Source organism: Taeniopygia guttata, chromosome 12 (assembly GCF_048771995.1).
Source record: "Taeniopygia guttata chromosome 12, bTaeGut7.mat, whole genome shotgun sequence".
NCBI lineage: Eukaryota > Metazoa > Chordata > Aves > Passeriformes > Estrildidae > Taeniopygia > Taeniopygia guttata.
In genome coordinates this window covers 10,797,294-10,812,617 of record NC_133037.1, presented here as the reverse complement: position 1 = coordinate 10,812,617, position 15,324 = coordinate 10,797,294, and the positions used below count along the sequence as shown (strand labels likewise).

General features: G+C 40.5%; 1 protein-coding gene across 4 annotated transcripts in view; it reads left to right on the top strand.

Moving 5' to 3' along the window:
* Nucleotides 1-15,324, top strand: part of CHCHD6 (coiled-coil-helix-coiled-coil-helix domain containing 6) — a 109,330-nt gene that overhangs the window by 29,650 nt on the left and 64,356 nt on the right. For 2 of the 4 annotated variants that reach the window (XR_012057839.1, NM_001245328.1), the window contains 2 exon segments: nt 2,090-2,110; nt 7,466-7,549. The exons of 1 other annotated variant lie outside the window; for it this stretch is intronic. Coding sequence is in view for 2 of the 3 variants with exons in the window: in NM_001245328.1 (NP_001232257.1) it covers nt 2,090-2,110; nt 7,466-7,549 (105 nt within the window). In the remaining variant the exon portion in view is untranslated. 4 annotated transcript variants of the gene reach the window in all.

Here is a 15,324-nt window from a genome sequence, read left to right as displayed (position 1 = left end):
GATATTGCTCATTTCTTAAACAGATTGCTTAAATTTCAGAAATATTAATGGACAGGCTATGTGTCTTGTTATCAAGACTGGTGCATGCAGGTCTGCAAGGAGATCTTGGCACATGCTTGGAAGTTAGCTAAACTTTAACCAGCAGCCCTTTTGAGTTTTCCTTTTTTATATTATTTTATTCGTGTATTTTATTTAGTATGTTTTTTTTTTCAATGCAGCAGTATGTACTACTACACATTCTAATTTTCCTGTTTCCATTCAGTGAAGGGTATCTGTTCCTATTCTTGGAGTAATAATTTTTCCCTCTCCTGAAGGTTGACAGAATAAGAGTATTGGCAGTACTGCAGAAGAGATGCTCTGTGATTAGTAACAGTGTTATATTCTCTAAAACCCTGATTCTGCTTCTGTGCATTGTATCTTACGGGGCACATATTGGTGATAGGGCTGGTTCCTTCTCCTTGCTCTCGCTTCTCAGCCCTGTCCAGAGCCACTGAGTTAGTACTTTTTGTTTATTTTGTCATGTGAGTGTTTGTCCAGCAGCAATGTGTCAGTTCATGGCTCAGGCACCCAGGGATGACAGATGTACATCCAGTAAAGAGTTAGTGGTAAGCATGACCTACCTGCTGAAATTATAACAGGCACCATGAAGAGTGCTGTGTTCCTCCTGTCCATCTGCTGAGGATGGACAGACCTGTAATTGCTAAAATGTAAAAACACAATTAAGCGCATCTGTCCTGACTGTAAAAATCATCAAGAAGAAAAATGTTATTCAAATTCAGCTTCTCTCAAGATTGGTCAGTGATTACCAGTAAACACCTGTTGTGTTATTGGTTTGTTTGGCCAAGGACTTGATTCTGCTATATCAAACCTATCTGCAGAAGGGAGGAATTGGCTTCCCTCAGTTGACATGTAGATGTTCAGTTACAACCCTCTAAGCTGGTGCAAAGGACAAGGATGGACGACACACATATCTGGTAACACATCATCCCTCAGTTACATGAAGTAGTCTCCGTGTGCCATTAAAATGATGGCAGATCCCATAAAAACATTACTCTCCACCGCCTGCTCCCTCTGGCAGTGAACTATGACCAAGAGGAAAGTTCCTTGTGCCCTGTCAACTCCCCTCAAATAAATAATCATAATGAAAAAAAGGCCAGCCATTCTGAAGTTCCTGCTTAGCCAATGTGCTGCTGATTGAAGGTAGCCCTGAGAGGCAGGGAAGGCTTGCAGCTCTTGACAGCAAATGAGAGCTGTGCCTGCCTCATAAATGCCTTGGCTTCAAAAGGAGGTGGTTATGGGCATGAAATGTTTATCATCTTGTACTTGCTTTGCTGCTGCTGGCTTACTGTGTAAGTAAAAAGTAGTAACAAGTAAAGAAGAGGCAATACTGCAGCCTGTTTTATCTGCTTGTCTGCACACTTAAATAGGCTTGTGGGCAAAAGAAAAGAAGCAGGTGGAAGCAGCTTGGCTTTGACAGAGGTTTGAACTGTGCACTCAAGAGGTTTTCAGTTGCCTATGAAGGGGAATCTGATGGGGAGCCTGATCAGTCAAATGGCTTTCTGTTTGGAATCACTTTGAAATTGTCCATGGAAGAAGATGACTTGCTACGTAGGTCAGCTTGTGCATTTGAAAATGCCCTTTAAAAGATTACTTATTCTTGGCACATAACTGGAAGCAGTTGTTGACCACCTCCTTTTGAGTCTGCCTAGCGCTGGCACATTCACTGGTGCGTGTTGTGTATCAGCGTCTCTAATGCTGTGCAGCACCTTGCATGGCTCTCTGGAACTGGCTGTTTACCAGCTTCCTTTGCTTAGCTCCCATCCTAAATGGGGGTCCTGCTGCAGGCTTTGGGGACTTTGCTCTGGTTTTGGTTTAGGGGGTGCCTGTGCTTTTGTTTTGCTTTAAAAACACAGTTCCCAACAGGGGACAGCACTGCATTGCTTAAGACGCTTGTCATTTTAAAGGAACTTTTCTTAACTTGTCATCTTAAAAGCTGTATTGCACAGCAGCAGGCAGCTTCCAAAAATCACTGATTTCTCTTTTTCTTCTCTTTCCCTTCCTTTCTGTCTTTTGCTGTCTTTATGCCAAGCCTGTGGATTTGGATGCCTGGGTAAGCTCTCTTTTTTTGTCTGGATCTTGCTTATTCCAAGTGTCATGTTGTTACTGCGCGTGTACGGATTGTTATTGCTGAGCACAGATGCAGGATTTTATTTTCTGTCATTACATTTTAAAAGGTGTTCAGCTAGAAAATTGCATATTATTTCCTCCATAAAGATTTTCACTGGTTCCTTTTGTGTAGCTTACAGCTGCTGAAACCAACTTGATCTGGTGGTGTGTATTGTTGGCTAAGAGAGTAGCAGAAACAGGAGGAAATGAAGGTTATACCAGTATTGCTTTTTAAGGCCTTGCATTGCATCTGGTTTCTAAAGTAGAGCCTGGTCACCTGCCTTCAATAGAATGAAAGGTAGGACAAAAAGCTAGTGATTTTGTAGGCCTTGTGTCTGGAATAGCTATGGCAGACAGCTCCACGGCAATGGTGATATTCCTGCTGATGCCAGTGGAGGTTGAGTCAAGGCTCTCCCATGGCTACTTGCTTGATACAAGCTTCCCTGTAAAGTTCTGCTATTCAGTCTTGGGCATGAAGTACACAAATTGCCTCTTACTATTTCAGTATTGCCCTTTTAATGCTGCCATTCCCTTTAGACTTGGCCAGGAACATGCCAGCTAGCTAATTTTGGAGTTAGCCCTGTTCTTTAGTGAATTTCTATCAATTCCTTCTTCTCATCTTGGAGTCCTTAATGGCATTTGTTTTTCTCTCCTGCCACCTGGACTGCTACCAGGACTGAAGAGACTTGGGAAAGCCCGAGGTATTAGAATTTGCAGTTGTGAAGTGTGGCAAGCTGAGGTGCCCAGCCAAAACATCTCTGCTGTGCTGCTGCAGAGATGTAACTGTGTACCTTTGGGGGAAGCTGATAACTCCTCTCAGCAAAGACAGGATGATGTAGAAACTAGGCATTTGATAGACTTGAGATCCTTTGCTTTATCCTTGTAGCTTATTTCCCTGTATTGCTTCTGACTGATTATCTAGGCATCATCTTGCTAGTTTGTCTGTGAGTGGTGGAAGTGCTTTGCCAAGAAGATAAATATTTTCGCAGTAATCTTGCCAAGTGCTGTGACTTGGCTTTTAGGAAGTATTCATAGGCTGAGGTTTGGACCTTTCCTTCTAGCTTGAGTTGCCCTTTGTAGAGAGAGAGTTTTTGGATTTTCTGTCCTCCAGGAGAGTCTTCTCCATATCCTCTTCCCAAATCCCAGAACCAAAACAGTATTGAGGAGAGAGACAACCCGGTGGTAGCTGTCAGATGTGGGCTGTGCTAACACTGCACTTTATTCTCAGGTGCCACATTCCTCACTATCATCTGACCCTGCAAATAAGCCCATTTTTTATTCCAAACAGATTTCTGCCCTAGTTTTCATGTTTAACAAGGTGATGAGGCGGGACTGTGATTAAAAATAATAAAAATGTGGTAATATTTTGGGATGCAACAAAGCCAAAGCTAATTTGCGAGTGGTTATAGCTAGAGTGAAGCCCAGCTCTAGATCAGTTGCACAGTCTGATGTGTGGCATGTTGGTGTCAGTACAGGACATGGCTAAGAGTGTCTGGTTTTGTTCATAGAGAATGAACCAATAATATTTCATTACCTCAATTAGGAGCTTGGAAAATATTTCTTTTGGCCTGTCTGTCAGCTAGCAGGCCAGTACTTGAATCCTTTAGTTGAGCCAGTATATAATGTATAGCTTTAGAAATGTGCTTGCACTGTTTGTTTCTAAATGGGTTACTTGATAAAGGGTAAGAAGGAGGCAGAGAATCACATAACTCTGCCCTGGCTCTTTGTCACTGTTCAAGGCAGCACTGAGATAACCTGAAAAACCTTGGGCTGCAGAAAAAATGTGAAGATAAACCAGAGGAAAAATTTCAAAGAGCATCCAACCAGTCCATGGCTCCATGCCCATGGAAGCTGTAGCAGTGTGTTAGTAGTATGCCTTTACTCTCCTTCTGTAAGAATATAATGCTTGTAAATTCTGACACCATCACTGGGGATTCTTGAGCATTTCTTGAATACATCTTATACCTAGCTTTTGTGCAGAGGGCAATGGCCAGTTGCATATATGTTCTTTTATAAATATATCCCTTTTTCTAGGTTTTGGGTGCTTTCATGTGTTTTATAGCTGAGTGTGCCCTTTCTTCCCTGTCTCTGTTTTTTTTCTGTGTTCATACTTCTTGGACATTACACTATTTGTGTTCTACACATCTTAGGTATCTTCTCTGGGCTTTGGTCACCTCTTGCACAATATATTCAAGCTCCATTGTACTTGTGCATCTTGGAAGTGCAATGCAGCTTTCTGATATCTGATTTTCAAATCAGTGTGTTATCATGCATGTTTTCCTTTCTCCTTCCTTTTTTAGTTCTAAAGGCCTTTTTTCCAAAAAGTCTATTGATGCTTTGTTTGGGACTTGCAATCTCAATCCCCTGTGAAACTGTAATCATAGCAGCCAGTTCTGTCTGGGACATCACAGGCTTCTCACTTCAGGTAGGGAATAAGCAGCAGGACTAGAGGAACTCTTAATAAATATCCTATATTCATTCAAAATGTCCCTAGTTGCCTAACCCAGTTTGGAACAGTGAATATTTCAGATGACACATGCTCTACTATACCATTTGTACTTCAAACATCATCATAAAGTGTACTAAAGTTTCTAGTAATAACAGCTGGGGATAGAGGGAAACAGAAAGCAACTTTGAAGCAGATCTGTCACAAATAGTGTTTCTCTGCATACTTCAATGCACTGAAACAGCAGCAGCTCTTGAAAACAAGCAAGGCATTGAAAATATGTTTGTGTTGCAAGTACAAGGTTTCTCTGTAACCCCTAGTTCATCCTACATTATGGCTGATAAGTGGGACAATGGGGGATAATATGGGAGAAATTACTTTGAGGGAGGAATGGGGAGCACTCTGCGGTTACAGTCTGACTTAGGAGATCCAGGTTTGGTTCTTTGACCTCAGTTTTGCAAGAGACCCTGGGGAAGTGACTAACAGAATGTCTGTGTGCTGCAGGGTGCATGGGTGTGGAGGCATTATTCACTGCCAGCTCCAGTGAGGTCACTTGGCAGTCCATGGGTCATCATCATGCAGAGCAGCACACCTCTAATGCGTCTGCAGCTCAGCACCCAACTTGAGAGATTAGGTATTTGGCTTGTGTTCCCTTCCAGAGGGGTTGTAAGGATAAATGTGCTGCATTTCTTGGTGAATGATGTCAGGCAAACTCACGGGTTGGAAAGTTGAGTGAGCGGATCCATGTATTGCCAGAAACAGAATAAAGCCTCTTGAGCACTGGTATTGTTTCATGTATTGTGTTTGTACTTCCAGAATATCCACTATCCCAGGAGACTAGCACTGATACATAATTATTGGATTAAACAGAAACTTTCTTGCCTTTATAAGACTTTATTATTTTACTCTCTTTTAAAATTTTTTTTTCCCCATCATATGATGCAGCTTCCATTTGAATCATGCAGAGGCGTCAGTACTGTCTTACTCTTCTTTCTCTTCCTTACTTACTTTTCCCTTAAGGAAATACAAGTCATTTGTAGAGTAATCTGGTTTTATGGGTGTTATGCAGAAAACCTGCAGGAGACTTGGGGTCCTTTGGTCATCCAATAGACCATCCCACCTTCTTACATCTGTTTCATTTTATTTGAAATTGCTTAGTTCTTTTCTGTGTAGAAGATTGGTTCAGAGGAACAGCTATGGTTCTCTTACCAGAAAATGGTTATAGTTCTGGCACTTACAAAGTGCCCATTGGTGCCCCTATTGTTGCTGTGATTATTCTCTTTTGTCAGGCTGCATGTATGGGGCAGCTCATTCTCATCCCTCTCCCCATCCTGTTCCCTCTGGTTTGCAGGTGGGAAGTTCTATAGCAGCTATAGGTTAAAGTAAAGCTAGAGATTTTGCTTTTAATCATGTGCCTTTGAGACAGAGAAGATTTAGTTATGAGTCTCTACTGCTTGTGCCTTATCCTGACCCTGTTTTCTGGGATAGCAAACATGGAAACCAAATTATTTCTTTTTCTTTAAAAACAAACAAAGAAACCCACATCACCACCACACCCCTACAATCTTCCTATTTCAGATAATCATTTTCTTGCTTGCTTATCAACCACCCTCACTGCCTAGATTAAAATCTCTTCTAAGCCCTATTATCCCACTGTATTTCCATCAGCAGGGGAGCAGAAAGAAGGACATGCGCAGCAACTTGCTTTCAGATGTAATTTTTCTCGTTAGCAATGGCTTTTGGCTGTAAAATGACAGGTCTGAGCCCACGGGGATATTTCTGTCCCAGCTGCTTAATCATGTTGGACCAGCATTTTCTGTGGTTGTGCCATCATTAGAAGTTAAGAGAATGTTGCTGGGATGCTATGGACTGGCAGGGTTTGTGTCCATGTTAAGTAGGCTAATCATTCTGGTTTTGAAAGGTCTTCTGCCTGCTGTTAACTTTTATGGCCCCAGAGATTTTGAGGTGGGATGGGGGATATAGAACAACTGCCATCTTTTCTTGCTATTGTTGTTTGTTATTTTTAAACTTCAAAAGTTTGATTCAGTTCCATCAGTGTTGTGTTTTCTTAATGCTAGTTCAGTTTAGGGGTGGGAATATAATTAAATGGTGCTGGCTGTAAGGAGCTAGAAGGCTACAGCTGTTGCTGTGCCCACACAGACTTTTTAATTGAGCACTATTTAGCTGATGAATACCAGATTTACTGTTTTGATAGTGCCATACTTATAATTTGTAAGATAGAAGAGAAATTATTTGACAGCTGTCTTCCCTCTGAGTCTGCAGCACCAGCCAGAGGAACTCTGAGGGTACTGATGGGAAATGCATAGAGAGCATGTGTAGAGAGTACTTAATTATCTGGATAGTCCTATGTATGTCTGTTGTAGGGAAATATTTAATCCTTAGAAGCTTTTGGACACTCTAAGGGGCAAGGGTTTATAAAGAGGAGGATTTGAGGGGATTTGGTTACTTTTTTTTTAAGGTAAGGGGAAGAACATTTGAGTAATGACTGTCATGATTCATAGAAAAACAGACATGGATAAGATGGAGTTCTGAAAAAAGGAATGGGAAAGCATCACCTTCCTATGGTTCTATATTTTCATTAAATAAGAAATGTAAACCCAAGGGTTTGAGTTTGAGTAGGATGCTAATAATAGCATTTCAAACGTTGAGGGATAACCCAAAACGAGCTGCGATTCTTAAGGTATGTAGTTCCACTAAGGGGGATCCCATGCACGAGTCCTGAGCAGTGATCTTTTTTTTTTTAGGCCCTTCTAGTCTGCATCTTATGTATTCCCTTGCATTGTTTGTTTTTAATTTCTTCTTCTACTGATGCTGTTTTGTTGTCCTTCCCAGGCTGTGGAGCTGCAAGACTGGGAGGCAGACCTGAAGCGACAAGAGGCCTTCTATAAAGAGCAGTTGGCCCGCATTGAGAAGAAGGTGAGGCTGAGTTGTCTTTATTTCTGGCCCCTGCAGGGGTAGGACACGGATCTGTGTGGATCCAAAAGACAGAGAACCAAGATGTGTTGTGCTGCAACCTGGAACTGTCAGCCTTCAGTGTCTTATCTGCCCCCTACCCCCTACGTAAGTGATGAAAAAGCTGTGCAAATCTTTTCAGTAATTTGTGTTTGAAGGATAAAGGTTTTTTTTTGACTGGATGATATTTAAAAAAAGATTTTTGGTAGTTCAAACTCTATTATCTGTTTCACCATGGGATTTAGGTGAAAGCTAAATTGAAAAAAACAAACAAGTGCCCTGGTTTTTATTCCTTTTGTTAAAAATCCTTTCCTTAATAAAAAAAAAAAAAAATCAACCACCACAACATAAATTTTGCTATAAATATGAATTAAAGTTGTATTAACAATTTTTCTCTGGGGAGCCAAACAGTTCAAAGATTGGTGCTGCAGTACACTGCCTGCTTCTTGCTGGATAAGCCTTTGAAATAAACATGATTTAAAGAGACACTGTCAAGCATCTTTTAAGCCTGAAATGACCTTTGAAAATCCATTTAGGGATTTGAATCTCTCCCCTAAACGTGGGATTTGCTTCTCTGTTTAATTGTTTACCATGATGAGTTTTTAAAAATTGATGCTATAAAAATAGGAGCAGCCGTGCTGTTCCTTATGAAGTAATGTGTTCTTCACTTCCTGGCAAAATGAAATAATGTTATAAGTAGTCTTTATTTTTTAATAAATGTGGAGAATAATCTTCTCCAATTTGAAGCAATTAGACCTCCTGACAGGGAGTTGCATACATTCGACTTGTAGTTGTGTTATGTGACTAAAAAGAAGTGCAAACAATGAAAAGAGTGGGTTGTAAAGAGACTGAGAAATCAATCAGTTTTACTACCAATATGTAGCAGGATGGTGAGTATGGAACATGGGAAAATTGTAGATTATATAAACGGTAGGGAGCTGTTGGCATATCTATTCCTCTTTTCATTCCCTCCTACTGTATGACTGTCCATGCTGCATTTTTTGAGCCATCAGTGGTAAAACATGCCTGTGAGCAAATTCACACAATACAATTTTGCAACTCTTTAATCCGTACAATTCATTAAAAATAAACTATTAAAACTACCACTCAGTGTTGCATTTGTATTTTAAATTCTGTTTCTAGATAATGGGGATTGTTCAGTGAAATTGCAAACAATCTAGCAGCTATCGTTCTAATTATCACAGTTGTCCATATGTTCATACGCAAAGGGAATTTTTGCAATTTCTTGATCCCATGCTGTTTGCTTCTATTATGTTCTTCTCTCCAGATCTGGTTTCATGAAGAGGAAATTACAGGGAAAACCTGTGAGTCTGTCCTTTATGGACAGTGGAGTGGGGAGGAGTCTGTGTCCAGGCTTCATTGTCCTCTTTTTGAAATCTTTTGTTGTCGTTTGTGTTTTCAAGTCCATGTCCCTTGCTACAGGGACCATTATAAACAACATGATGGATATTTTAGTGAGGGATCTTCTTGGGGGAGTAAGGTGAGCTGCCCATAGTCTATTCAAACTGCAGAGCTACAGAGAAACTATCTCCTAGCTGTTATGTGTACAAAAGCAAATAGATAAAAAGAACAGGTTTTCTTTCCTCTCTTGAAACACTGGATAGTTTCTGACCCTTAAAGACTAGCATTTTGCTGGTAATAAAATAGAAGAATGCCTCCAACCGTTAGTCTGGATTGGAGTGGGAGGTGGTAGGGGCTAGAAGGGAAAGGAGAGAAATGTAATTGAAACAGTGTAATAAAGCTTAATTGTATTAGTTTTGAAAAAGGTTTTTGATCCTCTCTGAGGATAATTTTATTCCTATAATGGTTGGAAAGATGGAAAATGCAGCACAGAACAATCTTTTTTATTAGCTGTTGCTTTTATATAATTCTGCTTTTATTTGTTGAATACACGCAGACCTTGACATTTATTTATATATTTTTCCTTCCTCTGTGCTAAAGCTTTCCTACTCAGGCTTAGATATATTTTTATATATCTGTGTATGTGTATGCCAATATTAGAATAAAAGCTCTCAGTAAGAGGATGGTGGGAGTGAGCTCTGAAATAGAATTTTGCTTTCTCTGCTGTTTTAGGAGGGGGTGGTCACTTGAAGTGTGGTCACTGGTAGTTCAGAGGTGTTCGTCTGGGAGTGAATGAATATGGCTCAGTGTGGAGTTAGCAAGCTGAAATTTGTCCTTCTGAGGATCAGGCTATCAGGAATTCCCCTCTCTCCTCCCCTGCTGTGCCCAGGTTGGTTTTGTCCCCACTTCTGCATGATAACAGAATTCAGCAGTAGGAGATTTAAAGATTTGTTTTTGAAGGATGTTTTGAACTATTGATGTTAAAACCTCAGTACCTTCCCAGTAGGATTCTAAGAGTAATTGTGTTACATACTCCTTACAACATAAGAGCTGCTCAGTGAATCAAACACAGAGACTATCCTGTTTCTTCCGATAGCGGTCAGTTTGTAAAGGCTTTGAAGGAAGAAAAAAAAATAACCAAAACAAAGTGACAAAACTTTGGGAGAGCATCTTTGAGAAGAGTCTTCCTAAATGTTGTCAGTTGGAGGCAGACACATGCCCTGCTACACAAGAGTTTATTTTCATTCAGTATTTTCATTCACCAAAAGCTGATTTAGTGCTATTGTTCTTCTATGAATCTCAGGCATTTTTCCTGTAGCCTTGTTTAGCTCTGTGCCTCCAGCATCATGTGAAAGTGTGTGCCACAGGTTAATTTATATACTCTATAAATTCTGTTATCAGTTTCAAATATTTTTTGTATTTAATATCCTTTATGTGAAAGAGACAAAACAAATTCTTCTCATTATTCATTATCTACAGACTTCTGTTCCCTCTTTTACCTTCCCATTAAACTGACCAGTCCTTACCTTTTCAGCCTCTGCTTGTGTGAATTATTTTTTCTGGGTTTCTCATTCTATTTGTTTGTCTTTTGGCTCTTTTCCCCCTAGCTGCTCTGTCTTTGAGATGTATTGACCAGAATTGAACTCAGTAGTTCTCTTGAATGCAGCAGATTGTGTGAATACATTATCCTTTTATTTTGTAATCTTTGAAAGAGTACTGTAATCTAGTGGACAGAGCACAGAATTGGAAGGAAAAACCTGCTCATTTTCTAATAGCCGTTTCTCTTTTGGGAGTTTGAAACAATTATTTAGTCCATCTATCTCAGTTATTTCATATATATGATGGAATAGCTTATAATGGGAGGGCAAAGTGTTGTGAAACTGTAAAGCTATAAAAATGCTAAGAAGGCTTTCCCTTTAGTTTTGCATGAGGTGAACTATAGGTGTACCTTATTTCAAACGTATCTTGAGAAACGCAGTTTCTCCAGACAATCTTATTAAAATTTTCACAGGAAAAGGCATGTATGAAAAAATAATTGCAGTATTTCAGCTCTTGGGGTTTTCCCTGCATCTTCTCCTAAAGCACTGGAAGAAATGAGACAATGAGTGCAGCAGTTCAGTGTCGCAGTAAGGATCCATCTAGTTCAGTGTTCTGGTCCTGGCTGTGACTGAAAGTGAATGTCCAGGATAACTGTAAGAATTGAACTGATGGGAAAAGAGGTTGTGGAGGCTCCTTCACTGGAGGCAGTCAAGGAGCATCTGGACATAATCCTGTGCCATGTGCTCTGGGATGACCCTGCTTGAACAGGGAGGTAAGGGACCAGATGATCCACTGTCCCTGCCAACCTGACCCATTCTATGATCAAAGCAATGTTATGGGGTATTTGCCCCAAGTGCTTTGACCATTCTGGCTAGTCATTTTTGGAGCTTCTCCTCATGTATTTAATCCTCAGAGGGTTGTGAACCAGGACTGTGTGCACAGTGCTCGCGATGCAGGGGGACCGTGAACGTGTGTGGCAGCTGTGTCAGAATCACTGTTTGGTTCTGTTTCTTTGTAGTGCCTGACACTTGATTTGCACTTCTGACTTGTGTTGAGCAAATGCCACACACTGCTGCTACTGGCAGCATTCCTCTGTTTTGAGTGCAGACTTGAATATATACAGTGGGTGTACTGGGATTAAGGCAACGCTGGGATTAGTTGCTGGGAATATTCTTCCCGCTGCACCCTTCGTTGTCAATTTGTCAGGGGCTGTGTGTGTGGGAAGGGATGGTGGGCTTTTTTCTGCCTGCGGTGTGATTCATGCTTCTTAGAGATTATTTTTAATCAAATTTTATTGAACAAATTCCTTGCAGAGGATCATTACACTGGTAAAACCCTTCATCTTCCTCACTTTAACTCTGATAGTTTGTTGTAGTGTTTCTGTCTCTTGGGTCACATGTATGTTTTTGTTTTGGAGTGCCTGAAATATTTAGGTAATCAGGAAAATGAGAGGGAAAAGCTCCTTTCAACTGACTGTTCCTTGTATGACTGTGTGTGATTGCAGGGTTGGAGCTGGTGATACAGACATTCCATTCCACACCTGTGTTTCCAATGTGACTGTCTCATCTCCAATAAGTAATCCAGTAATGAGACCTGACTAATTTGTTATAGGTGGTTAAACTTCTAACTCTGACTTGTTTCAGTAATTTTACATCTCATCCATGTAATTTGAATGATTTCATAGAATATGTGTCTTCTCTCAACTGTTTTGAATGAGGTTTTGTACTGTAGTGTTACTCTGGATAGAAAGAATTAGAGTTAGACTAATAATCTGTTGGGAGATCCTTAGACACACTCAACTTGAGATGCTCAATATGATGTTTTTTCATGCATTTATTTGTTACTGAGAAGCAGGGAGGGAGATCGAGGGAGCTTGTTGTAAATAGGTAACATGCTCAGAACTGGGATTTTTATTAGGGATTCTGTGTATGCTTTGTCCTGCTTTCTCCAAGTAGTAGAAAGGTCCTTTAAAAAAATAGTGTAAGAAAGAAGTGCAGTCTCTCCTGGAACCCTTCAGATGCCAGGAATATTTCATTTAGCATATTAGTTGTATACTTTCTTCCGGGTAAATATTTGTTTTACTCCTTTTGCTATTTGGCCTCTTGCTGAGTTTAACCTGCCAAAAGCTAAGGGCAGGTCTACACTACAACAGAAACACAGGCAGCGCTTTGGAGTAGAGTTAAACAGCAGAGAAAGGCTGAAGGTAGTCTTGGAAGATAAAGTGAAACTCCTTGCTGTAGATGATGCCTTTTCTTTGTTTGGATTTTCCTAAGCTCTGGCTCCCACGTTATCTCTTGTTAGGCGGCTGTGGACTACTGTGAGCAGTGGGTGCATTAATATGCAACGTTTTTCTGCTTGTAGTTTTTCAGAGCAGTAAGTAGCACAAGAGGTATTCATAAGCTGTAGAGTATTTGTGCAAGTGGGAAAGGAATGCATTGAATATATACCTTTTTTATTAATAAGGCTGACTGCATCTTTTTCTCTGCTTGACTTCACAAATCTTGTAATTTTGTGTGTGGCATTCATCTTGTTTGGTTTGTTTAAATTAATCTCTTTTTGCCCTTGTACTTCCCGTTTAATTCATGTTTGTAAAGCACTTAGTATGTGTAAAGAATGGGAGGCGAAGTTATTTTTGTTTGTTATTCCTGTTGGCCTTTATCCTTCTTCTTGGAGCTGTCTCCTTCTTTGGTGTGTCAAGGTCACCCCTACATGCAAGTCCACTGTCATTTCTGGTTTATGGCTAGTAACTTGTCAATAAAAATTTCTGCAGAAAAAAAGTGAAAGAAGCCTGAACAAAAAAGCCTTCCAGAACAATACATTCATGTTGGATGTTCATCATCAATTTAAAGCAGACTGTGGGGCTGCATAAATTGATTTCACCTAGTAAGGGTGGGGAGAGATTTCTATTGAAGGGGATGAGAAATCCATTCCTTGAGTTGGGATGCCAGGCTTGTCTGTATCCATGAGACCTAGGGATCACTTGCCTACCTTTGAAAAAACAAGCTGCGTTCAGGTGTTGTCTCCAACCAAACCTTCTGCCCTCTCAGCGGGAGTTAAAGATTCAGTGCCCTTTGATAAATGAGTTGATATGTCCTGGCAGGTGTCACTGACACCATTTGCTTTCTCCTGTAATGTCTTGGGGCTGTGTGTGAGCTATTGCCATGTGTGTAAGGGCTGCTTTGTTTGCCTCTAGTCACAGTCTTGCCAGCCACCAGCTTACTGCTCCAGCCAGTGCTGTGGGTACCTGGAAGAAGAACAGCTAGTGTGAAATGAACTTGTGGTCTCAAAGAATGTGTTTCCCATTCAGAAGAATTTCTTGTCCTCATCTCCATAATTGAACCTTACAATGTTCTTTACAATTTCATTTTCATTTCTTATCCAATTTGTTCTATTCTCTGTTCATCCCCAGCCCTTCTTGGGGCTGGAGACTCTTCCTCTCACAAACCCACCAACGCTTTCTTTGAACTTACATCTATGATCCAAAAAAGCAGTTTGTCTTTCAAGCCAGTGGAGCAGTACAGCAAAGCACCCAGTTTATCAAACTGTTGATTTAATCTTCTGAACACAAGAATAACCCCCAGTGTAGTTTTCTGAAATAGGTTGACAAGATCCATCCTAATCATTCAGATCACTTCCAGTTGCTCAGGTTGCCTGTCTGGGGCTGTGTGGATGCTGCTCTCAAGTGACAGCGGCTCTTATCAGTCTCCCAGGGCACAACCTTTGATGTTTAGAGAATGGAAGATCCTGTCCTGTGCATGAATTAAATTTCTGAATGGGAACAAACTAAAAAGGGAACAAACCTGAAATCATCATCTGAACCTGTTCCAGCCTTCCATCCTCTTCTCCTTTTCAATTTTTCTCAGACATTAAATGTCATGCTGGGGTAAGAGCGTGACAGGGAGGGCAGCATCCCTAATTTCTACTTTCTGTGGGCATCCTTTAGGGCTGAAGAGCATATTTAGAGGAGGCTAATGTTCCTCGTAGTCTCCCTGTCTGCAGGGAGAGGTTCTTTCCTTGTTGTTGGTGTCCAACAAACAAACCAACTTCCAGTACCTTGTGCTCAATTCACCCATTTAATGGCTTTTTTGCTGAAAGCTTGTGATGTTTAGTAGTTAATATACCTCTGTACACAGCTTTTAGAGATCAGATAAATTGATTGGTAATTTGATGAACTCGAAGAACATCTATAATAGGGTAACCAAAATGTGTTAGATGTCAGCACAGCCTCTCTGCCTTCTCTGCAGTGTGTATGTTCTCCCTTCAATATGTGTTGACTGCTGTACAGTACATTACATCAAATTACAAGCAGCCTCTATGCAAACAGCAGCTAAGTGTTTGCTTCCTCTTCAGCCTGCACGATTAGTGCAGAGATGCGTTTGCAGTCTGTGTGCTGAAGGGTGAACTGTCAGAGCCTTACGGTGATTTTGTTTCCCTGGCATTTAGAGTATCTTTGCAGAGGGAGAGAATGATGCTTATGGGCTGCTTCATCTTGGAGGAATCCATCCTCAGGCTCGACTTGTGAAATAAATGTGGCAATGTGTGGTTTGAACTTAGTGTCTTAACACTGAATTTAGCAGCTGAATTTAGATAACAATCTGGTATCTGGTCTCATCAGTGTATCACTATGAAGACTTGTTAAAGGCAGAACAAAAAGACCTAGAATGTGATCTTGTCTCTTTGTTGGAACTCAACACTGGAGCATTTGTCAAGTCTAGTCCAAAAAGAGCAAAACAAGAAGTTCTTTTGTCTTACTTCTGAGAGCTTTCCCCATTATCAAATATTTCTGATATCCTCTCTTGGCATTTTTTATTCAACCCAATTTGCACTTAATTAATTTT